This window comes from Solanum lycopersicum, chromosome 2 (assembly GCF_036512215.1).
Source record: "Solanum lycopersicum chromosome 2, SLM_r2.1".
Taxonomy (NCBI): domain Eukaryota; kingdom Viridiplantae; phylum Streptophyta; class Magnoliopsida; order Solanales; family Solanaceae; genus Solanum; species Solanum lycopersicum.
Genome location: NC_090801.1, coordinates 54216075 through 54242778, shown reverse-complemented (window position 1 = coordinate 54242778; position 26704 = coordinate 54216075). Strand labels below are relative to the sequence as shown.

The 26704-nt window shown below is 28.6% G+C and overlaps 3 protein-coding genes across 7 annotated transcripts; 2 read left to right on the top strand and 1 right to left on the bottom strand.

Moving 5' to 3' along the window:
• The first annotated feature begins 3166 nt into the window (after window positions 1-3166).
• On the top strand, window positions 3167-9453 carry LOC101250767 (uncharacterized). The gene is made up of 2 exons (XM_010318762.4): window positions 3167-3512; window positions 4417-9453. Exon 2 carries the CDS (start codon window positions 8394-8396, stop codon window positions 9234-9236), a length of 843 nt encoding a protein of 280 aa, XP_010317064.1. The 5' UTR covers window positions 3167-3512; window positions 4417-8393; the 3' UTR covers window positions 9237-9453.
• An 8988-nt stretch (window positions 9454-18441) lies between these two features.
• Window positions 18442-26485, bottom strand: LOC101251948 (F-box protein SKIP14). 5 transcript variants are annotated; one of them, XR_011214689.1, is made up of 4 exons: window positions 26255-26485; window positions 25385-26112; window positions 22206-24070; window positions 18442-22081 (listed from the first exon to the last, which is right to left on the bottom strand). XR_011214689.1 is itself a non-coding variant. In XM_004233259.5 (3 exons), exons 2-3 carry the CDS (start codon window positions 26081-26083, stop codon window positions 23594-23596), a joined length of 1176 nt encoding a protein of 391 aa, XP_004233307.1. In that variant the 5' UTR covers window positions 26084-26112; window positions 26255-26485; the 3' UTR covers window positions 18442-23593. The 5 variants fall into 5 exon arrangements, 2 of the variants coding, with proteins under 2 accessions (XP_004233307.1, XP_010317065.1); XR_011214690.1 differs by having other exon boundaries at window positions 22229-24070; XR_011214691.1 differs by having other exon boundaries at window positions 22229-24070; window positions 25385-26164; window positions 26255-26461.
• LOC101251059 (TLC domain-containing protein At5g14285) lies at window positions 18555-19727 on the top strand. Its single transcript, XM_004233256.5, has one exon. The coding sequence runs from the start codon at window positions 18555-18557 to the stop codon at window positions 19305-19307; it is 753 nt and encodes a 250-aa protein (XP_004233304.1). The 3' UTR covers window positions 19308-19727.
• Window positions 26486-26704: the final 219 nt, after the last annotated feature.

The window sequence follows — 26704 nt, the reverse complement described above, 5'->3', positions numbered from 1 at the left end:
GGGAAAATAGTAAAGTTAAAAACTTAGATTAATTAATATTTAACAAAATATTTTTAATTTGTTTATGAATAATATATAAATTATTATAAAACTTTATATATCTAATGATTCGATTTGATTATTTTTTAGTAAAATCAAAATCAAACAAAATAGTAGTCGTTTTTACTATTTAAAAACTTAAATTAAATGGAATATCAATTTTTTTAATTGATTTAATTCAAATTTTACGATTCAATTTAATTGTTAACTATAACCATGAACGACGTTTAGTTATATATCTATACATATTTAAAATGTAGACAAAATTTACTAAATTAAGGTAAACATCATAAATAGTGGATTGGTCTTTTGTTGGAATATTTTTGGACCACATGTAACGTGGAAGCAAGTGGAGTGGATCGTACATCCTCGAATATAGGTTCAACCAAAGCTTTCTAGAAAAACGATTCTTCATCTTTATTTTTTTTTTTTATATTATATGGTCCATTATATCATCCAAATTAGGACAAGTGTCTCCCTTCCTTGCTCTATTCCATTTTCATGCTAGTCTATTATATGAGGGCGGAGCCACTAAAATAATACTCTTTTCGTTTTTAAAAAAATAATTTTTTTAGTCTTTTTTAAAAAATAAATTTTTTTTATAACAATTTTTTACGTGACATGTTTAAGGTCATATATATATTTGACATAACTTTAATTTAAAATTACATAATCAAAATCTTCTTTATTTTTTTAAACTTCGTGTCAAATTAAACTAGATCACTCTTTGTGAAACGGAGAGATTAATAATATATTCTGTAAAAAATTTTAATTACTAATTTTATTATTGAAGTGGAGTTCGTAAAATAATAATAATATATTCGATAAATTTAACTAAACATGTTTAAGAATGAAAATACAAGTTCAAATTTCATAATCTTTGTTTAAATTTCTTAGAATTATTTATTTTAAATTTAATTTTGAAGAATTAATTATAAGGAAAAGAGTCTGATATACACCATAATTTTGTTAATCAGAATTGATAGTTCTCGTTAGAAAAGATATATATATATATATATATATATATATATATATATATATATTAGTATTATTACACAAGTGACTTGCAATTTAATTGCTTTTTAAAGAAAAAATATATAATTTATATGGGTACATTTTGATCCTCCTCAAACATTACTTTTTACTTTTTTGTGTTAATGATTAATTTAAAATTTATTATTATGATGATTAAATTTATTTATATTTCGCTAATATATTTGTAAATTTTATTATACATGCATCAAATTCTTTTACAAATACAAAATTTTAATTATAAAATAGCCGAAAATTTTTTTAAACTTTTTTACACTAAGAAATGAAAGAAGAAATATTAGGAATTCAAATAATAATGATCAAAAAAATTCAAAAATAATTTATCCATGATGATTAAAATATCTTTTGAATTTTTTTTAAAAGATCAAATGTATCTTCTTATATAGACGATAGATGTGAACTCTCTTTATGACAATAAAACTATAAATACATCATTTATATAATAAAAATATATATAAACATCACTTTTTTATCGAATATCTAACTCTAAATAATAAAATTGATATATCAGTCTGTTTTCCTTTTAATTCAATTTTGTTACATTGAATTTGAAGTCTTCACGGTAATGGATTTTCACGTGCGTATCAAGGGGACACGTTGTGTTGTTAGGAGAAAAGATCCTCCTATAAATGATCACCTTTTTCTAAAGATATAAAGATACTACAAAAGGATAACAAAAAAGATTCGTTTTTTTTACCGGGATCATTTGATAGAATGTATTAAAAATAATATAAAATATAATATATTAATAATGTGTACTAATATTTGAGGAATAATTATATTTTTAGTTATGCTAATGCATGTAGTAAATGCATAGAGATTCATATAATTTGGTTATGTTTGTATTAGCTATACATAGAGTATTTCGTATGTATCGTTTGATTTCTTCTATTAGAAATAGAAGGAATTTAAGGGGTAATTGAATTTTTAATCATGTTAATGTATATACTAAATACTCATGCTAATATCTAGAAATTTATAGTGTTAGTAATATGCTATTTGAAACACAATAAAAGTATATCAAACAAGGTACTATTAATACAGGGCAAATACATGCATTATTTTTGCTAATACACTCTACCCTAAGAATCCTAATTAACTCTAACAAACGAGTCATACGTCAATACAGTCTTAATGTAATAGAAATGCAAATATTAGTTATACATAAGCTGAAAAAGTGTACCAAACAAGGTACTAGTAATACACAAAGAATCAAAATTAATAAATGAATTGTTTTTTCCAATAGACTATCCCAAACGATTAGTAATTTGAATTTTTATTTTTTTTAAAAAGTTGTTTATGCTAACTAACAATAGATGTTGAGAAACATAATAAATTCATTTGGTTGACTAATAAATTTCATCTTATTGTTAAGTAGGGTTGTTCATGGTTCGTTTGACACAGTTATGGATTAAAATCATAATCAAATCAAATAAAAAAAATAAAAAAATAATAATTGATTTGGTTCTCGTAAGGTTGGTACGTTTTTATTTCTTGTTTTTGGCTTGGAAGTATAAGTTTTGTTTAGACTTTAGAGCATAAATATATCGATAGTTACAGGCGCATTATACATGAACAATATGAAAAAAGCTATTATTTTCTAAATTCAATTAAGTAATATTAGAGTTGTTATACACAAATAAAGCAATTCAGTTAAGTAATACTAAAATGATTATACAACAAGATCAAAACATCAAATTTTTACAATAAAAAAAATAACCCCAAGCTTGCTAATAAAATCTTGATTTAATTTGAATTATCACTATATTTTTTAAAAAAAAATCAAATTAAATAACATGATTCAATTGCATTTTCATATCAATTCTTTAAATTAGTTTGATTATGATTCAATTGCATTTTCATACTATAATCATAAACAACATACGGTAAGATGTCAATTAACTATTTGCAATCACTCTCTTTTTTTCTTTCTGCAACCCCTAAAATTAGAATAAAAAATACATTTTATACCAAATAGACAAATGACAAAATAACACTATCTTCAAACTTTTCTTTTATTGTAGGGAGATCTGAGACGAGATAAATATAGATATTTCAAACGTTAAGATATTTTATAGAATAAGTTATTTCATTTTATATAACTAAAAAAATTAATTTTTCTTATTATCATAATATGAATAGTAAAATAAATAATTTTAAATTATTTATACCCTTAATAAATAATATTATATTTTATTTCAAAACTACCCCTTTTAACTTCCTCTGCCTAGACAAACAACATTATGTCTAAAGAAAAACAGAGACATCACAAAAAACCAGAGCTAATGAAAACTTTATTACTCTACTATAGAATTACGAATGGAATTGTACAAATCTCATGATCGATCGACGATGCTACGATCTACTACGCCGGTGGTCTGCTACTGGCATATATTACCCTATCCAATCATAAAGTTCAGGTAAAAACTATGCCCTGTTTTCAATTTTATGTTATGGATACTCAGTACATTTTTTCGATATGAATTCAGAATTTAAAATTATAAAGTTAATCTTTTATTTATATATATTTATGTGTCGTACCAAAAAAAATAAGTATCGTATTCAGATGAATCATTAAGCTCTACCTACCTACCGTGTTAAAGAGGAGAGAGTTGACGGAAAACAGCGCATCCGGCTATAAGTTTAGCTGTCTGCAATAATTTAAAGCTTTCTTCACTTCTCTCTCAGAATTAATTTGTTGAATTATTTTTCTTTTTTAAGTTTGTTTAATAAAGAATGTATTATTTTTAAAAATTTTAATATAATCAATCTTTTAGTGTATTCTGAATAGTTTTAGTTCATTTTTTTTAAAAAAAAAAATTGTTTATCTTTAAAATTTTAATTTCAAATCAAAAGTAAAATAACAAATTGAGTCATAAGGATATTATTTCCATTTTTTTTGTAAGAGTAAATTTTTTATTGTTATTACACCCTTTTAATGATCAATAAAAAGGTTAGTTTATTAGTTCATAATTTATAACTTAAACGAAATGATTTTTTTAATTATTACACCGCTTATTTCATCAATTTATTTGTTTGATTTTTCTAATTTTTTAGGTAGTACAGAAAATAATTTTATAGTATAAAAATACGTAAAACATTTTCAAAATTTTATAATCTCATATTAAAAATTAGAAATAGTGAGTTGTCTGAAGAGACATTTCTTTGAAATAATTAGATAAAGAAATTACAATTATGAGAGTATTATCTAAATAAAATATCGTTTTTTTCGTATTTATTTTTTTTCTCTAAAATTTCTGATTATTCTTATTTATATAAATTGAAGTGAAGATAATATTATTTAGGATATTTCTGTTTATGTAGGTGCATGGACGCTAGAACGACCCTAGCTGAGCAGCATCTCAAATTTAAATACGATTAAATTTGAATTCGCATTGAGAGACAAAAGCGCTCTCAAACAGGTTAGTACATACTTTATCATTTTAATTTATTACTTTTCATTTTGAATAGTTATCATGTTTTACTTTTTTTAAATATTATAATTTATAATTAAACTATATTAATTTTATGTATCATAATTTACAAATGTTACAAAAAATATGATAATTTTATCATATCAATATAATAAATAAATATTTCTTATGATATTAATTAAAATTTATATATTTAACTTTTTTTTAAAATGACGAATATTTTGAAATGGAAAAGAATGGAATGTACTCTTTGAGTTTCTTTCTAGAGTTATAAATATAGCTAAAATACATGTCATTAAGAAAATAAGGTATTCAAGTTATTGCGACATGTAACGTAATATAAAAATAAATTTCTAAGATATTTTGCTTGATGGCGCATGCACACTCATATCCACATAAATTATTTTTATCATTATTATCTTAATTCTTACCAAATCATCAATTAATTATTTATAATAATATTACAATTATACAAATATATATATATTTATAATCAATTTAAGACATATAACATAAACTTATCCACCTATTGCATTTATAACATTTCAAAATATCAATTAATAATAAACTTATAAATTTAAATTTTTATATCCGTGAGGGGACCTTTACTGTGCAAACCTAACCAGATAAGATTGTCGATATTTTATCCAAAAATGTTTGAAAATATTGTCATATTCTTATCCATTCAAAAACCACACAACACATTACAAAAGTACTGTTTATTTATTCTCTCTTGACCCCATTTTTGCTCACTACACGCCTTTGATATAAATTAGGAAAAAAATTAATTTTCCTTTTTATTTTATATTTCAAATTAAAAATGCGTAAAATATATTAAATTATTCTTAAAGTTTTTTGTAGCTTTCAATATGTTATATAGGATATTACGTGTAAAAGAGTTACTATTGGTTCATTTGGACATTGATTTCAAATCACAATTTATATATAAAAAATTGAAATCAACAATTTAAAATTTGAAATTCTATATTACAAAAAATTGATATTTCAAATGAATATAAAAGTAATGAATTGAAATTGAAGTATTCTTCTCATTTCACAAATGAATGTTAATTTTTAAGTTTTAAATTTTAGAATTTAATTCTCACCTTTTATCGTTAAACACATTTTATTTTATATATAAAAAGTGATATTTGAAAAGATTATCATTATCACTATATAAAACACAATACTATCATAGTTTGACAACAACATTTTTAATATAATCCTATAAAATGGAATAGGTATAATGTGTACCTACTTTATTACTAAAGGAGAAGAGTTGTTATAACTATATATAACTTATCAAATAAAATAAAAATTTTAAAATATTTTAACAAGATATTTATTAATATTTTGGATTATACATCAATATAAATTTTGATAAGTTGAGTCAATAAATTAACGGGTCAATAATTAGCCCAAACGTTTTTTATTTCATAAATTATTTTTCTATCTTATAATACCCTCGCTATTTTCTATTCCTATTAACTGTCGACAATCTGTGGCTAGATTATTTCATGTTTCAAACCTTTCTCTTTACTTTATTGATATTTAATTATAAAACTTTTAAACTATACCGATTATATATCAACTGTGAATTTTAAAATTCACTTTTAAACAAATACAACATTTTGAAAAATTAAGCAGTATCAATATCATCAAATCCAAATTATTCCCCTTGCATATTATATTCAGTATATCTACACTAATTTCTCATTCAAATTTTGAATTTCCAAACTTAGAGAATTGCTTAATTTCCAGTTGATTTGATTATTAAAAATGTATGTCACAACTCACAATGAATAAGAACAATAAATTGGAAAAAAGAACAATAGAAAGTAGCTTTAATCAAATAAAAATTATAATCATTAGTACATACTTTAGCTTTGAAGATTCCTTTAGTTGCATATTACCAGACTTTTGAGCCTTAATATTTTTCGTTTCCAAATTCCAACTTGCCCATGATGACTACATAGTTAGGTTTAAAGAATAATCTCATGAAGAGATTAAATCAGTGGTGTAGTCATATAAAGTCAATTTATGAATATTTATTATTGAAAAATACATTATATATATAAATAAAATTATATACAACATATAGGAATAGAATTTTTTTTTTTTTAAAATTCACCATTAATTAGGATAATATTTTTGTAATATAAATCTTTTCTTCTTTATGAAATCCCTCGGAAGATGAGTTTCATTAGTAAGCAATCACACAATATCAGTAATATTTGAACAACTTTTAGAATATTAAAATTTTTTACTACTCTGTCCCAATTTAGATGAACATATTACTATAAATTACTTGAATATTTACTGAATCGGAAAAAATTAATTATTATTTTTTCATTTTATCCTTATAATTAAAGTTTAAACAAAATTAGAAAATCTAAGCAAATTTTAAGAGGCTAATCAAAATAATAAAATTGATCAATTTATTCAAATTACTTAATCATCATATAATTAGACGAAAGGAATAATAGTTAGGAAATAGAATCTAAAGAAAATCTACGTAATTGTCTCAATATGTTTTCATATATATACAAGCAACCAATGAAAATCCTTCTAAATGAAAAACAAAGAAAATAAACCTTTACTCCTAACATTTAATATGACGAGAGAATCTTATCAAAATCTACTTGATTGTCTCAATAGTGTTTTCATATCACTACTTTTGCTTATAACATTTTGTAATTCGAAAGCATGGTTGATGTAGTATTCAAAACACTTATATATCACTCTTGCGTAGAGATTATATTTTTTTTCTGTATAATTTAAATTTCAACACGATCAATGTAGAATTCATTGATCACCCATGTATAGTGTGTACATAGAAATTAGGGTTTCTTTTTGGTTTTATATAACATGTGTTAGCAAAAATTTCTTCCCTTCTTATACCATAATTTTTTTTTAATCTTATCGATTTATAATATTTAATTTTATTCATCTATTTTCCTTTCACCATCCAAGACTGAAATAACAGGTCCAAAATTTTACCTGGGCCCCGGAGTCACCCCTAATAATCCCCACGCGTCCGAATGCCATAGCCTTATTAACTATAACAATTCTCATAATAGCGCGTTCTCTTCGCTCACTAGAGATCAATTATTTTTTCTGTCTTAATTTATATGATATTTTTTTTTATATTCAAATAATTTAAATTTAATTATTTATATAAAATCTTTAATTTTTTTAAAATGAAACATACATATTTATAAATTATTTAAAAAATATTATAAATTATAATAACTAATAATTTAAAATATTTTTAAAATTCGCGAAAAACTTAAAATAAAAATGTGGCACTCTTTGATATGGTGGTGACATTTGAAAGGAAATAAAACTTTTAAAATTTGTAATTTAGAATTATTTTATTAAGGCTAGGTGGTCTATGAGAAAAATATTTAATTTTTTTTTTTAAATCAAATTAAAATGTAAGAGAATATAATGATTCTCACGGAGCGAGCAAGGAGCGTGAGAGGTAACAATTCTAGCAGTTGACACGCGTCCAGTAATTGAAACCTCCCACCAAAAAGTAATTCACCACTTTGGTCCTCACAACTTAGAAGGTACATAACGTGGCACCTTTTTTGTCTCAGTGCAATATACGTGTCCACCTTCTTATTGGATTATCCCTTCACACCAATCAGGACACCCAATTTCCCTGGATACGCTACTTTATCACTGGACCCACCTAATCACTCTGCACCAATCATATCTCTTCACTATTCTACATTTGCCCTAGACACGTGCCCTTCCTTCGCCCCTAGCACTGTGCTGTAACTATGATAATCTGCTCGGCAACCGGTCAAATTTCATTTTATCAGTCTAAAATAACCTCCTGGAGAAACCTCCTCAGCTTTGATGGACGGTGGAAATGGTTTTCCAGCAGCTAAGTACGCCGGTGGAAAAAACGATACCACGATAATGAACCGGATAATGCTAAGATTCCGTCCGATCGCACCGAAACCTGTCGCCGGAGGTTCATCGGATGGATCTACACCGGAAAATAACAACATGGAACTTGTTACCAAAAGAAGAGCGAAGAGAAAGTACGTTAGAGTTAAGAAAAGTAGCAAGTGCAAGTCTAACAAAGAAGACGAAGCAAATAAAGACGGATCTTCATTGTATGAGGATAACGGAGCTGGTATAACTCTACAGCTGATGCCGCAAAGCAGTAGCGGCGTCCGAAATAGTCTAGAAAATTCTGGATCTCGACCTTTCTGGATGAATTTTCAGAAATCGGAGAACAGTGAGATTTTTCCCGTAGGATCAGATCAGATAGATCGGACGGTTGAGATGCAGAAGAAAAGAGTGGTGGAGTCATGGGTGATGGTAGACCAGATAACAAACGCGTTGGTAGACGGAGAAGCGTTAGGTAGTACGGATACAGAGAAGATGAAGAATCTGGAGGCTGACACGTGTCCAGGGTTGATATCAGACGGTTTAGATAGAGTTCGGTGGGTGAATCTGGCGTACCGGAGAATGGTTGATCCTCTAGAAGGTTCCGGAAATTCGCCGGAGCTGGTGACGTGGCTGGTAGTGAAGGAGAAAATATTGTTGCCTAACTCATCAGCTTTTGCATGCACTGTGAGGATACTGTACACCAAAAACTCACAGACAATGCCATGTGATGTATGGAAGATGGAATTTGGAGGATTTGCATGGAGACTTGATGCTAAAGCTGCTCTTAGATTGGGTCGTTAATGAAGAAGCAACTATCAGGTAATTAAATTACCTAAATACCTTATTATATAATGCTAAATAATTATTATTGGTGATTGTGCTTCTTTTGTGCATAAAATCTTGCGCAAAAGGGGGGATTTGCGAGCACTTCTTGTGTAATCTCTACTTATAAATTGTAAAAAGAGTTTGTTGAGATCGTGAAAATTCTGAAACCTAATGACTTGATTTTGCTTGATTATGTTTCTATTCGTGTAAATTATCCTTCGTCTTCTTAGATTGGTCCAATGTTTTAATCATATAGATAACAAGTGAACCAATTCGATCTACGAAGAAGATGAACATTATAGAATTAATCGAGTTTCAAAGAAGATGGAGATGTTATTCCATGATATAATTATCATATCTAGATAGAATATGTAGGGTCGATTGTGTTGAAAACATATACTATCACTCCTTTGTTCTATCCTATATCGAAGTAGTTTGAGTTTTGTAGCTTTGAACTTAACTTGAGATATTTTCATAGTTAAGCATTTCATAATTTGCTATCTTTACAATCCGATAACCCAAAAACGTATATCAAGTGAAACTTTTCTTGATATATCTTAGTCCAAAAATTTATATTAAGTTGTTGTTTTGTTAATTTGAAACCAAATATAAATATATGTTAGAGCTAAAAAGTTGCATTAACTTTACTTTTAACACTTATAGCTAGCTAGTTGAATCAAATATATATGGTAAAGAATAGATGAAGAGGAGGCAGAGCTCTTACATGATTTAATTGTTTCTTTTTATCAGTTGAACTATCATCTTAATTACACAGTTGAGTCTGTGTGATAGGTAACATCAATAATCCGTCTTGAATCGGAGTTATGATGAATTTTTAGGGACTTCGTTAAGAAATAAAGTTGTACCTTGAGCTTTGCTATTATAATTTTTTAATACTATGTTAAAGCATTTGATTTTTTAACATTGTGTTTTCTAACTGTTTGACTGATAAAAAATCATTTTAACTATACATGAAATCCCTCAGTACAAGAAAACTATTGCAAATAATAAATTAAAGCTTATCTCTTGAAGTAAATAAATTACTTTGCTTATAACTTCGGCTTGTTCTTTTCTTTGTTTAAGGATATATAGTTTATCATTGTTCATATTCAAATGAATTTAATTTATACACCGATCATATCTTAAAATGATAATATTACCGGTATTATTTAGCTTATTATATATACAGTTCCGTATTGTTGTTGGTTCCTTAGAGAAAATCATTTACTGACCATCCATATGAGATAAAATTAATTGATAAGAGGATGAAACATCAAGCAATTCATCATTTAATTTTCATTGAGACACTTGGAACCTATCTAACGAGTGTAAAATAAGTAGTAATACAAGAATTTTTTTTTTGAACATTGCGCTGTTAACCTGACAACTATGTTTTGTTATAGAGTATAGCTAGCGTTGATGGTAACGTTTTCTTTTTTCTTTTGTTTTTATGAGGTTGATGGTTACATTATGAAGCTGATTCTTTTGAACTTCTATTAAACAACGTAACTTTATTAGTAGTAATATGGGTATTTCTGTAGTTTTTACCAGTAGGATTCTTTATTCTTCACCAAGTATATCTTAAGTTGGAGCTTGTAGTTTCTTGGTAATGAACATTTTAGTTCCAAGTGAATTTGTGTTACATGCATGTGTGAATTCAGATTCGAATTTAAAATTTATAAAAAAAAACTAAGTGAATTATGGATATTGAATGATATAGTTGAACAAAAGGAGTTTGAATCATTGTGTAGACCACATTCAGACGTACAAATAACAGCTCATATGGTGCAGCACATAGTGATTGAAGGGATTATTTTTTTCAGAGAATCTCTTGTAGAACAGAATTATATTGGGTCTCTGTCATTATAAAGTACTACTTGTTTGGAAGTTTTATTGGTTCTTCCTTCTTATAAACCAATCCAGTTTCAGAAATGTGCCGACGCTTTACATCAAAATATAGCTTTTTAAATTTTGACGCGTGAAGTCATCATCTATAGCAAAGTTGATAGTACTTAGGGTTGGTTGGTTGTTAAATAATCAAAAAAGTCTCACATCGCTGATTAATGAGATGGGTTGATTCTTTATAAGACTTAAGCAATCCTCCTCTCTTTGAGCTAGCTTTTGGATTGTGAATTAGGAGTAAGACCTAATCTGTACATGATATCAGAGTAGGGCCCGTCTCATCCGATGTTGAGGGTACCAAAATCAAAATTGTCCATGCATTAGATGCTAAGCATTGGGCTTGGTCAATCTTCTCCCTTTGAGCTACCTTTTAGAGTGTGATTTAGGCCTAAGACTTAATTTCTACGTTGGTTGATATGGTTTGAAGACAAACGATGAGATATACGCAATTTTTTTAAAAAATTAACGAGTGCACGTGCATCTCATCTAAAAGAATTTATCCGTCTATATATCCCAGTCATAATTATTAATCCTGAGATAAGTTATCACACACTCTACAACCTAACAAAGAATTGAAGGCTTCTAATAATTTATGTCAAATAATTTTTTCCTTATTCATCACACCAATCGACCACTTTCTTTTTAGCTTTGAGTAGTAAGTATATAATCTAGATGTACGTGCGTTCACCTATACAATGTTCTATTTCATTATATTTATTATTTATGTTGGTGGGAAAATGAAAATAACAGATATTTTAAAATATGGTTCAAATACACCTTCATAAAAGAAATTATACGCAATTTGTCTGACCTCATCTTTTTAGTTTCCATTTTAGTGTGCAAACCAAGTTAATGACTTTACTTAACTAACGTAATTAAATTAGTTGCGGATTTAGAGTGTTAAGGCATGCATATTTTTATGCTTTGTCTTGAACGAAACATCACAAAAAATGAGCAGATATATATATATATATGCTCATTTCCATCCTAAGCTGTGTGAAGCGTGTTTTACGTAAAATTTATGATCTAAAATAAATTATAAACATTTATTTGTTTGATAATTTATGTATCATTAAGAAACTAGTATGATTGAATAGGCGAGTACTTTGTGAAATTATGAATAAGATTGCGTATAAAATGTTAGTAACAGATTTTAGGATATTATTACACGTGGCAGTTGCCTAGAGTTGAAGCTGAAGATTTTTTTGGTTCATCACGTGTCCCTGCTTTTTTAAGCCCAAGTTTTCGGAATGGGATCTGTTTTATCTTCTTTCTTGTGTTCTTTTTTCCGTCTAAATATCTTCTATATGATTTGTTGTTTTTATGGATGTACAAAGTCAGAGTTGGTTTATGTTTTTTAAATATTAAATTAAATAATTTTTATCAAAATTTTAAATTAATAAATTAAATCAAATTTATAAAACTTGACTTTTTGGCTTTTTATGTAGGTTTGAATTTTTTAAATATCAAATTAGATAGGTTTGAAATCAATCAAATGAATAATCTTTAACTTTTTGTCGGAGTTTTAAATTTTTTTCGGAAAAGTATTCATACAAACACATAATTAATGTTTGCTTCAAATATTTATTTAGCTTATTCAAAACACAACTGTCTAAGGTATTCTTAAGAAAACAACAAAAAATATGAGAATTGTTTGATCTTCTTTCTTGTTTATTTTTTTTTGGTTTAAATAACTTCTTTATTACTTATGTCCTAATTTATATGATTTGCTATTTTGGGGGAAGTATTGGGTTGGTTTAGGGTTTTTGAATATTAAATTAAATTATTTGTATCAAAATTTCAAATTAATAATCTAAACCTGATTTATAAAAGGTGGCTTTTTTTAATTTTCTAGATTGATTCGGGTTTTTCAAAGATCAAATTAGATCGACTATTTTCAGTAAAGTACTCATACAAAAATATGACTAACGTTTGCTCAAAATATTTCATTAGTTCAATCAAATATTACTATCTAAGGTGTTTTTAAAAAATAACACAAAATATAAGATGAGTGATAACACTAAAATATTCATTTAAAGATAATAATGAAACGATAGAAATTAATATTGCAAATTGATAAATCATAATGAAAATAATAATTTTAATGTATTAAATCATACTAAAATAAGTCTTATAGTATTAGTTAAATGAAAATTAAAATTTGGTTTGTAGTTTAAATGTGTAAATAAATGTAAACCTAAAGAACAAATATTCAACATTATTATCATTTTTAGGGGGCGTTTGGTAGACTGTATTAAAAGAAAATAATTCATATATCATGTGGTATAAATTAATACTTTGTTTAATAGGAATATAAGCCTATGTATAACTAATTTATGGATTAGTTAATATATCCTACATGGTATTATGCGATGTATTACTTATACCTTCCATTTGGAAGTACTAATAATACATAGAATATAATACCATGGGATAAGCACATAGAGACAAAAAGATCCTTCAAATCTTTTTAGTTTTATTTAAATTTCTTGATTTTTTGTTTTATATTTGTACTAGTAAAATTATTTAAATAAATTAGTTTACAAATTATTTAGAGAGACTTGTTTGTAATTAAATATATCTAATTCAAATCAATATAAATTTAAAATGTGAGTTATGTAACATTTACTAATTAAAAGACAAATATATCACTAATTATTCCTATTTTGAACAATTTTAAAAAATTACATACTTATTAGAATTATAACTTGCAATTTTTTATGTGTAAATGTACATAAAATAATTCAAGTAGAAAACTGGAAACATGACAACAAAATTATTCTTCTCATAGCTAGTTAGAATGTCATAAAAAAAATATTTTTCGATAATTATCTACATTGACTCAATTACATAATAATTTAAGGGTATAATCGGAAAAGAGATCTTTAAAGAATTTGATTTCAAATATAAGTTGGGATTGGAAATAATGAACCAAACACTTGATAAAAATAAAATTTGCATTAGTAATTTCTGCACTACTAATCCATGCATTACTAATCCCTACATCACTAATCCATGCGTTATTCATTTTTGTACCAATCGACCCGTTAGTGTTGAATTAATTTATTCTTTTTGTTAGCATTAGTATTGATTTGATTTGAACTGAATTTTATGAAAGTTATTAATACCTATGGACTATAACCTTTATTAGACCATTCGAAATTAAGTTTCAAAAATCTTGAAAAAATATGTTAAAAGTTTAAAATTGTGAAAACGTACGAGTAATATTTAGAAATTACAACACACTTTTATGTATAAAATAAATTTTTAAAAATTATATATATAATGTTAAATTAATTTGATCAGGTCGACTTTTTAATGTTAAAATCAAATCAATTCAAATATAATAATAAAAAAATAATTTAATTCAATTTACAGTTTAATTTGATTTTCAATTTAATTTTATACATTCCTAATTTTAACCGAACAAAATAAAAAGAAATCATTAGCCAAGAATTAGATTCCACTGTTTATCTTCCCTTGTCCTCTCTATGAAAATGTGAAAGTGTCTCAGCACATCATATGAACTTTTATATATATATATACATATATATATATATATATATATATATATATATAAAGATGATAGAGGGTTATCTTGTTTTAGTCCCTATTTGACTTAACAATTCTTTTAAGCCAAATATTTTAATAGATTTCTAAATTTGTTGGGTTTTTCTCTTCAGATATTTTAATTATGCTATTTTTCTATTAAATCATTGAATCATTCATAATTTATTCATTTTAAATAAACATTGTTGGTTGATGTAGGATGAAACTTTGTGAGGAGTATTAATAAAGAATAAATATGGTGTTTCAGAACTCATTAGTTCAATTGATAATGAAAACGTTCGAGAATAATTATGTTTTAATTCAAGTCATTTGAACACATTAAAAGTAAATGAGATTCACACATTTTGTCTTTATTCCTTCAATTAAAATCATTACAAATACGAACACAGTTGGCATTTACAATAGATAAGCCAATCAAAATCAACCAACAATGTTTAAAAGGAACAAATTATGAGCAATTAATGATTCAATAGGAAAATGATGTAGTTAAGATATTTGAGGAGTCATTCTTTTATTAAAATTTCTATATTAATTTTTGATTTATTAAGATCGAAGGATTGAATTTTACTCCTCATTTTTAATCGATTCTATTGTGAAAAATTTATGAAACCAATCTATGTTTTTGTGATGATGTACAATCCATCGATTTTGACTCAATTTTAAATAAAAAACATTTTTAAAAAGTTTTATCGAATTCATAAGATGCATGCATGAGCATTGAGCCATGGGACAAGTTGTACAGTAGGGTAGGCATGACATATGCCACACCTTTCACGTTTTAATAAATTTTTATTTAAGTAAATTTTAATAATAGTTATTATAATGAATTTGATCATCATTTTATCAAAATAATAACAAATCTAACAAACAAATTTTACATCGTTTTAACTTTTTAAAGTCAATAGGAGTTTTGTCATAGATAATTAAGAACCTGTTAAAAATTGAGAAAAATTATAAACTTATCATTAAAAAGTTGATTCATATTTTTATAAAAATACCGTAACTTTGAAAAAGTCCTATTATCCATAAAACCTTTTAATATCATTGTGTTTTAATTGTCATTAACCAGCTTAAAAGTGTCATATGTCACTTTATTTTTTTATCATTAATTATTTAATTAATATACATCATCTTTCTCAAATTTAAACTCAAAAGCGTCATTGGTAACCCTCTTTTCATGATTTCATCTTCTTTATTTTTTGTTATTGCAAGATCAACATTGGTACTCTTTTTGTGATGAATTCGTCATCTTTCTCAAACGCAGTATGATAGGAATTCGTTGTCTTTTAATTTGCATTAGTTTGTTCTTTTTTCTTGTGTATCAGTAAAAGCATCAAATTTAATTTCATCACCAACAATAATCAAGCATAAAAGAGTCGGAGAGTCTTTTCAAACAATGCTAAATTAAAAACACACCACTCAAAGATAATGTAACAAAGAAAAAAAAAATCGAGACTAAGATGATTTATCAAAATGGTTCCATCCAACATTTAATGGAAGCTAGTCCAATAGTGGTGCATCACGAACAATCATCCTCTTAAATCTTGTCATATTGGTGTAGGACACCCTAATAAATATTGTGATTAGATTTTGATTTAAAAATCAAATTTAATTTTTTTGTTCCTCCAAGAATCTTGACATAGAGACGACAATATGCGAAAAATTTTAAAAGTTTAGAAATACTAAAAATAACTCTTCTACTTTAGTAAATAATTGGGTCGGTTTGAATGGGTTTGAAAAGAGTGAACATCACTCGCGACAATCCATATGAGTGAATGAGTTAAAATGACCCATTTACAAATATATCAAAAAAAAATTGTGATGTGATATGACACTTTTAAAGTTAAGATATCTTTATAATAATATGTGACGATTTCAATAATGACTTTATATCTTTTCTAGTAAAATCCTTATTCAATTTTCTTTTCATTTATAATTACACTAAATTATATATGTCTGCTTACATGTTAAAATAAACAAAAGATTGAAGTATATGTATCTGAGTAAATAGAAGCAAAAAAGCTATATATAATTTTTACCCGAAAGTATGCTAAATAATTTTTTTTTTATATGAAATATATATTACTTAGATGCGACAGCAAAAATGAGACATACCATAAAACTTTTAAGAAATATTAAGCTATATTTTAATAATAAAATTATTTTATTCAACACTCATAAGATTGAATAAATCAAATGGAGCATTAAAGTATAGGCTCAAACTCATAGGGAAGAGCTACAATTTAAATTGAAAGAACGATTAATTTTATATTCTGCCGAATAAATTTATTTGCACGCTTTGCTTCCTTGTATTACTTGGCTAGCAGATTGACACAATCAGCCTGAATCTTAATTTAATAATATATAAAATATATATTTTAATTTATGTATATTGTATTTTATTATAAATATATTTAAATTTATATATTTTTCAAATTTTAACTTTTCATGTTATATATTTAAGATAATTAGAAATTAAAGATGTTATTATACTTTTTATGTAATTTAATTAAAGTCATAAAAATAAAAAAGAAAAAATATCCAGTTTTTTTAATTTAAACTTCATTCTTAATTAAGCTAAGACATGTATACTAATACAACAAGTATAATAAATTGATGCAATCAAGTTAACTTATATATATTATTGTTACTGTATTGATTAGTTATAACAATGATTAATTAACTATATTTCAGTTTTGAAAAATCGAATTTCTAATTCATTACAAATTGTTATTTCTCAACTATATCATTTTTAAGTTAAAATTAGTTAAATATAATATATAAATAATTAAATATTAGCAAAAAAAAAAATTATCTTTAGGAGCATGAAGATAAACACCCTTTTAAGTTTCACATATTCTCTGTGAGTCTTATACCTCACGCAAAGTAATAGTGTTATTCAAATTCTACATATTCCTAAAAAATAATTTTCTCCAAAAAAAAAAAAAGAAGAAGTCAACTTTATGCTCGATTTTTTAAAAGAAAAATTACTCAAATACATATTTTATAATTTTTTTCAATATTCCTTTTTATTTTAAAAAATGTCTAAAATTCATTATTTTTCTTATTGTATTTAGTGTATCCTAGCTATATATTAATGTGTTTGCGTTAGCATTTAATGTATCTGAGTTAGTTTTTAATATATCTGAACTACTTATTATGTATTCGATTTATATTATAATGTATTAGTTTTTAATGTATCCGAACTACTTATTATGTATCCAATTTATATTATAATGCATCAGAGGATTTACTGTAATTAAAAAAAATGGAATAAAATTTATTTACTCTTTACGCTATAAAATTTATGTAAATTATACATCATATAACCCTTTCATCAAAAAAATTAAATATACTCTCCATGTTTTTTTTTTACATGTCACAATTATAAATTTTATGCCACATGAAAAATTATATAAGTTTATTATATTTTATGAATTAATCTATTTTAATTAATAAATATAAATTATTTTTTATATATATTAGTCAACAATACTTTTAATGATAATAACTCTCTAGATTAATATAGGAAAATAGTTACATTAATTTTATAAAGTAAAATATATTAATGAAAAATTAAAAAGGATGACGTGTAAATAAAAAACTTAATATATATATTATTTTCTTAATCCTATAAATAAAAATAAAAACAAAAACAAAAATTTCTCCACATATAACGAGGGAACTGCAAGCTCATTGGCTTCTCCTCGAGAAGTACAATTCTTCCAAACTTCATACCAAACTTCATCTTCTTCGGACGATTTTCCCCAATTCTCTTATAAAACCCTAAATTTCTCAATTAATTGTCATAGATTTTCATTCATGGAAGCTCCGATTCTTCCATTTTCCTCCATACCCAATCTCTTCTCCTTCTTCATCTTTTTTCTCATAATTTACCTCATTGCCTACTTCATAATCTTCCCTTCATGGAAACCAAAACTCCGTCCAGAAGCTTCAAGCTGTGTTATCTCCTTCTTCCACGGCACACCCGCCGTATTCCTCGCCGTTACTTCTCTACTCGCCGACCCAGATCGTAATTTTCACTCTACCAACACCCCTTTTCAGAACACGGTCCTTGATTACAGCATAGCTTATTTCTTAATGGACCTAACCCACTACCTGATTTTCTACCCTAGTGATGTTCTCTTCATCGGACATCATCTTGCTACCCTCTTCGTTTTTGTTACGTGTAGGTATATGGTGTATCATGGGGCTTATGCGATTCTTGTGCTTTTGATTCTTGCGGAGGTTACTAGCTTTGTACAGAACACATGGACTCTTGCCAGTGCTAGGAAATCCGATGTGGAGTTTGCTGCCAAGGTCTATTCCGTGCTTTCGCCTCCGTTTTATGTTTTCTATTCATTGGTGAGAGGTATTGCTGGGCCGTATTTTGTTTACAGGATGCTTTCGTATTATCTTAGTGGTGCTGCTGATAACGTACTACCGAGATGGATTTGGGTTTCTTGGGTATTTGTTGTTGTTACTGCTATTTCTGTTAGCATATTGTGGATTTCAAATCTTTGGGTAGAATTGTATAAAGAAATGAGTAGGAAATTTGAGAAAAAAGTTAGGTGAGCTAAAAATGTTGTGGTTTATAGATTACTTATATGGTTTATTGAATGAGACATTGGGAAAAAAAAACCCCAAAATCCTTCATTGTCTGTTTGCTCCCTAGGTGGGATGCATAAATTCAGAAATATATTTACTCTATAGTCTGTTCCATTCTGATATCAGCAAAAAGTGTCAACTTTGATACAGTTTCCTTCTGGTGTTGAACTGAGTTTCAAGGTTATGTACAACTTTGATGCTGCTGGCATAATCTTTTTAAGTTGTTATTATGATGTCTCATCCTGTATTGTTTATATTACGAGTCCGGGACTTCATTGGCTGTTGGTGAAGTTTTCTGGTTAGGTTACCTTCAAGAGAATATATTAATTCATGTTGTCTCAACAAGACTAATAGTCTAATAGTAATGTGCACTATTTAATTCATATATATTCTTTCTATTGGGTGTGCTAATTTAATTCATAAACGTACTTTCTGTTAGGTTGCTAAGTTGTTAGATATGCATTATTGATTAGGAGGAATCAGTCAAGTAGCACTTTAATCTTTTAGGTGCTAGTGGTTCATTTTATTATTCGTCAAGGTTTGTATTGACATGTGGTGAATTAGCCTTGGTCAATCTTGTATTGATATGCATTGAATTATGTGTTTTTAAACGGTTGTCTGTGATGCAGAGTCCAATACACTTGGCTGTACTGGTCGAGACTGCAGAGAGCATCTAGTTTTTCTATCTCTAACTAGGTTTAGATGGAGAACATTCACCCTTTTCACTATTAACGTTGCCCGGTGAGTATGGGGGTGTTAACCTTGCTTAGAAACTTGATGATATGTTTCATTAATCACAAGACTTTTAGGTCGAAGCACTTTAATTGCCCTCTAGAGATTGCTAACGTGAGGTTGCATCTGCGGTCTTGCCTGTTGATATGTTGATAACGTAAGGGGAAGGGTCACCTGGTGAATTGCTTATTAGCAGAATGGTCAAGCAATGGATGTTTTTGTCCAAATTAGAGTTGGCCTTATTCTCCATTCCGACAAAGGTTGTAGAGTGAACACTCAACATTTTGAACCTTATTGTAGTATGTTTTAAAAGTAGAGTCAGTCTCTATGACAAGAAGAATCTTATGAGTTGTGTTATCGATTCGTTTCTCTGTGCACATCAACATGAGTATCTTGCCATAGCAGTGTTCGGGGATAATAACAGTTTAATTTCAGTTTGGATTCATTACCAGGACTTATTTAGTTCCCGGGAAGGAGAACTTTACTCGGATTTAATCTGAGAACAGAGTAGCTTAACAGGATGCATTTATTTGCTCTCCTACCTGCCAATATTAACAAAACGCATAGTCCAGAAATCATAGTAGTTCTCTTGATTACCATCAAATTCAATCTCAGTTAATACTGTGAATTCGAATAATGTTTTTCGTCCTGTAGTAATCATTTTACAGCCATTCTGGCAATCGATGCTGAGACGGTGAGCCAGTTCAATTATCTCTGCATTGTTTACCTCGAACAGTTCTATTCATGTCAATAGTTCTCTGCGAGATGCTGGTAAGATGTACTTCTTTCCGGCTTTACTTATGAAACTCTTTTAAGGAATATATTGGTAGGTAATATTTAGTCATAATAAAGAGAATTTTTTTTAATCAGGTACTAAAATAGTTTTAAAGAACAAATTAACTATTAAGCTTAGAAAATTTAGGTTGGATTGGGTGTTATTGATCTGTTATATAATTCGTTACCTAACCCTTTTTGATCCAAACCTATTGACCTAAGTGAATTTGACTCGAATGAATTTGAGCTGGGTTGAGTCTGATTATTATCTTAATTTATTATGATCTGTTCAAATTTGATCAAACCCGTCCAATGAATTATAGTCTGCAGGAGGTAGTTATGGACTTTTTTATTAATTGACATTTTCTTTCAAGCTTCCGTGTAAAAGTGAATGGGAAGGGAATGAAAAACAATTGTTCGCTCTTGGAGCAGTAATCTTGTAAAAAAAAAAACTTAATTGAAATTGCTGCCCTAGCAGTATTTTTCTTTTTCTTTTTTTTTTATCTAGAATAATCTAAAAAAAACTTGCATACCTCGACAGAAAAAAGTTCATTTGAGCGATTTTAGATGGAAAAAAAGAAAGAAATACTCTGCTGGGGCAGCAATTTTACAAAAAAAGATTTTATCTTTTTTAAACACTGATGAAGTAGTGATTTCGGATTTTTTTTAAAAAAAAAAACCAGCAGCAATTTTATAGAAGAACAATTATTTTTTTTGAAAATAACGTTGCTGAGTCAGTAGTTTTAATTTTTTTTTAAACAAAATTAATTCATCATCTTCTCCTTTTTTTTTTTTGACAAAATTGCTGCTCAAGCAGCGATTTAATTTATTTAATTTTAATTTGCAGAACGTTAACAGTGTCAAAATATATTCCTTTTCCCATAGCGATTTTACAAAAAATTATATAGCATTTGTTTTTTTGGGAGAACAATTGTCCTTTTGGAAACAAACTCGTAAATTTGCTTTGTCTATAATTTAAAAAGCTATAAATAATGCAATTATGAATCTTACGGAGAGTTTGATTAGAATGAAAGTGGGTGGCTTGCTTAACACGCGCAAGTTAATCAATAAAATAAAATAATAATAAAGCAAAGTTGTAGTAAACCACAACAATTTTTTTCATCGAATAAACAATTCAATTTTTGTTGTACGTATAAAAGAACAAGAAATTTTTTTTCTGTATGTCCCCCAATATGGTAGATGATTTCTCCTTCCGACGCTTTAAACTTCAAATCCTGAATACAAAATATTTGTACGACATTTTTGAAAATTATATATTATAATAAATGGATAGCAATAACATATTCACAAAAATTTCATGAGTAAGACTCAAGAGAATTAAGTGCACACAGGCTTTACCATCAGAGGGTTGTTCTTATTACCTACTTGCTGTAGTCTATTCGGTGGCACAGATTCAAGCGCCTAAGCCAGTAGATCCACGGCTGCTTGACTCAAGAAAAAAACAATCCACAGGAAGTAACGAAGAACAAAAAATAACTTATAATTACATAATATAAACCACAACAAAACAATACGATAATGAAGGTGAAAGAACATATCATTAGGCATAATTGTATACATTATTGGGGGACCTGCATATATGGTACCTGAAAATGAAGAGATTAATTAGCATTCAGTGATAGTGGACGGTACTCTTCTCTTGTTCACTGCTGTTGCCAGCAACTCTATCCAAACACTCAAACAGCCGCACCAAAAACCATTCTTCCTTCTCCAAAGGTGACAAGAAACTCAATCGAAAACTAACCCTACGACTACTGATAGGAACGGAAGGCAAGACAAAACATTGTTGCCTACTAACATTCTAGTCTAATTCCCATCCTCCACACCCACCTACCTCGTACTCTTAATTACTGTGAGCATAGAAAGTCTATTCTCTTCTTCTCTTAATTGTGAATTATCATAATACAAGTCCTACAGGATATCGGTACTAAAAAGCTAAAACTGATAACAGATTTAGCATATGCCAACCCATAATATCCCAACATGAACCACATGCACTAAAAATACCTGTCCGAGCTTCCTATTCAACAATATCTCAACCTAATCTTTCGCCAGCCAAACAACACTGGTACATTCTTCTTCAACTACACCTCAAACAAGTAGCCCCCCCCCCCCCCCCCCAAATGCTTCTGGTGGTGTAGCATACATTCAACATAAGGGTTTACTCAACAAAATCATGACACAGCATGTATACAGCATAAGGGTTACTTAACAGAATCATCACATATCATGGCCCCAATGCTTGTGGTGGTGTAACATCGTGAATGACATTACTCTCCTTCGTTACGCTACAAATCATGACTCAAACATAATCATGACACAGCATAACGGTAACTTAACAGAATCATGATATATCAACCATACAACATTGGGGTTACTCAACATAATCATGACCCAGCATGCATACAACACAAGGGTTACTCGGCAGAAGTTTTACTTAACACAGTCATGACATAGCTTACATATAACATAAGATTATCAAAGCATCCATGCGGAAGATCAGCTTCTGGCCTGCCATGTTCGACAATATGCAGACTCCAATTTCTTCAACATAGACAAAGGACTTCCATTTCAAATCTGATGCTCGAAAGCATTATGTGATCCCAAAGCTTTCCTACAGCCAAGAAAAGCAACAAACATTATGCATCCAAGCCATAGAGGTAAATATGGTAACCCTCCCCCTAGTGAACAGTGGTTTCAGACAAAGTGGCGGTTTTCTGCTCCCCCTATTGCGAACCCACAGGATCTATCGGGCAATCTAAACAAAGCGACTCGAAATGGAACAGCTCCACGTAATCGCAATTAATTAAGCAGCATCCACAATCGAAACATCGCTTAATGCATTTAACACAACCCCTGCACAACTGAGAGGAAGATTGCTGCTTTTGGCAACTCTCCGAAGTGCAATCATAAACTAGTTCAAACCTCTGGCATATCGGGCAAACTTCAACGTCAATATCACGGTCATCGTCAAAAATGAGACGCGGCCGGCCACCACCAAAAAATCGTGGCTTACGAGTAGTTGGCAGCTTGCTATTATCTACACCTGTTAAGAGCTTGAACTCATCCATGTGCTTGTCCGTCAAGCCAGACAATCCATAAATCCCTAAATATTTAAGTCTATTTTTTCCAGCAGTCTTCCAGTCTTTTAAGTTAGAGAGCATACCATCTGCTGTGAGTCTCGCACATCCTTGGACATTTAACTGCATGAACACAGGCAAACATGACATCAGCAATCTAGACAAACAAGAAGAGCCTGAAAGAAATTATTAGAATCAAGTTCTATTAGTCCTATTAAATGTATGGCAAAACCATAAAGAAGAAATTAATAGAACCAAACTGAAAACTAGATACAAGGAAGTGAAAGAGCTACATAGTAAGAAATTTAAAAGAGTAAGAGAAATTCCAGAGAGGTTAAAAGGAGGTGGAATGGATGACACTTTAGTATAAATATTACCAAAACTGGTAGAACTAAGGTCTTCCATCAGTCTGTTACTTTCTTAAAGTTGTGTCAATGAAATTGTTAGTGGCATCCCTCAACATAAAGGAATCAAACGAACTTAGAATTTACACCATGTGCCCTAACACAACACCTCTTGATACAACTTATCCATTTACTATTTATATTTCACAGGAAATCGAAACTATCTATCACCAACACCAAATAAAAAGATCCAAAACTAATTTCAATAATTAAGTTTACTAATTTCATAAGGTATTACCTAAACAGATACTACTCAATCCCCAGTTTGGTATGAAAATGTGTGATTTACAAGTTAGGGTTTCCGAATTCATTTTACGAACTGAAGGATTGGTAATTGAACAACTAGAAGAAAAGAGACACTAAATTAAAAGAGAACTCCTAGCCTCTAGAAAAATATTTATAGTTTTTATTTGAATTTTAAACCACATGCCCTACGAAAACATCACCTCTTAACACAATTTTTCCATTTATTGTTTATATTTCACAGGAAATCCAGAACTAATTTCTACATCCATTTTTAATTTTATTGTTTCATTGTGTATTACCTTAAGGGGTCGTTTGGTAACTAGTTAGAGACTTAGAGTTATGCAGAGATTAGTTATTACCATATAGGCATTATTTTCTTTAAGTCTTGCATTAAGTAGAGGACATTGTCTTGTTTGTCAAATGCCAGCAAGGCCCTGGAATAACTTAACAAGTACTGAGGCGGGCTGAAGAGACGTCAACATGGAAATTCAAATTGCATTTAGGTTTAGTATGAAAAAGTGTAGTTTGCAAGTTAGGGTTTCTAAATTCATTGTTCGAAATGAAGAGTTGGTGCTTAATAGATCGTTTACCACCTATAACAGTTAATGTGATACAGTTCCTAATAACTATTTTTTACAATTGCTAATATGACTTATGTAAAACATTAATGGGTACGAGAGGATTTACATAATACCTAATAATTACTATTTACAGTAAAAATAACAAGTTCCATCAAAACATAATGATAAAATTTAGCTAAGCAAGTAAGGCAAGAGAAAAAACTGACCTTTGACAGGTTAGGATTCCTATCAAGTACATGCTTCATACCAGCATCGGTGAGCTTTGAGCAGTGAAATAGACTGAGAGAATGAAGATTGCCCTGAGCCCTATTCGTCAAGTTTATAAGGATATCATTTGTGATATTAGTACAAAATGGAGGAACTATGTTAATATTTTTCCATAAAAGTGGATCTCCAACAACAGCATCCCGTAAAGGCTTGCTTACTCTTTCAACTACAAATAGGTCCCCCAAGCCTAAATAACCAAGGGACAGCAACAACGCCTGATGAGGATTACCCTCATTCACACCACAGTGATCTTTAATCCTCCCTTGATCATTATCTGTTGTATCACCATCCATCAGACCATGACCACCGTTCAACCCCTCTTTGACAATCATCCCGACTGGCTCACAATTCCCATCAATCAACTGGAAACCCGCACCCTGATGAATTCCCATCTTGCGAATCAAGAAAGAATCAAGTTTCGCAACCTCATTCTCATCTATCTTAAACCAAAAATCCTCTAACCAACTGGTCATGGTTGAAAAACCCGTCCTTTGGTTCCTACATTCCATATTAAACGGATCCGAAGGCAACAAATCAGCAGTTTCATCGAACTCCTCTTCTTCCCAATTAAAACTAAATCCACCCCCTTCATCGAACTTGATCCCAGATGAGCTTCCCTCTCCTTGATTCCAGGCCATAACATCCACTCAAAACAATCACCAATCACCTAAAAAAAACTCACCCCCCAACAAACCCAACATTAATCTTCAACAAAAACCCTAAAAATGGCAAACACAAACTAAACAAAAACACCAACTTGTTCCAAAAAAAAAACACGAAATTCAAACAACAAACGAAAGATAACTTACCAGGATTCGCTCAAATAGGAAATGGTGGTAAAATAGCAGCTACACGGCCCAAAATCTAGAAGGAAATTGAGAAATGAAAGGGCTTTTAAACTATCAAGCGGAGTTCATGATATGTAAAAAGTAGATTATTTGGTATTTATTGCATTTTGACTATCGGAGAAGAGTGACAATTGTTCCTCAGTGGGAATGCCTGGCGCGAGATTTGGTGGGCTCATTTTATTGAATTGGGGCTCCGTATTTGAATTTTACAAGATGAATACTGGGTTTTAGTACGTGAAATAAGTATAATAATTTTATTTTGTATAAAATTGAGATTTATTTTAGAATGAATTATATTTATAGGGTTACTGAAGTTTAATAGATATAAGTATGCTATTTATAAAAAAATGACTACATTCTATATCAATATCTCACTACATATGTCTGTTAATTTGTTTTTTGTTTTTTAAA

Excerpts from the sequence above, each read along its gene's own strand:
- LOC101250767 (XM_010318762.4), top strand. The coding sequence starts at position 8,394 with ATGGACGGTGGAAATGGTTTTCCAGCAGCTAAGTACGCCGGTGGAAAA.
- LOC101251059 (XM_004233256.5), top strand. The coding sequence starts at position 18,555 with ATGGAAGCTCCGATTCTTCCATTTTCCTCCATACCCAATCTCTTCTCC.
- LOC101251948 (XM_004233259.5), bottom strand. The coding sequence starts at position 26,083 with ATGGCCTGGAATCAAGGAGAGGGAAGCTCATCTGGGATCAAGTTCGAT. Across the intron at positions 24,071-25,384 it reads GGAATCCTAACCTGTCAAAG|TTAAATGTCCAAGGATGTGC; the intron begins GTCAGTTTTTTC and ends GTGTTCATGCAG.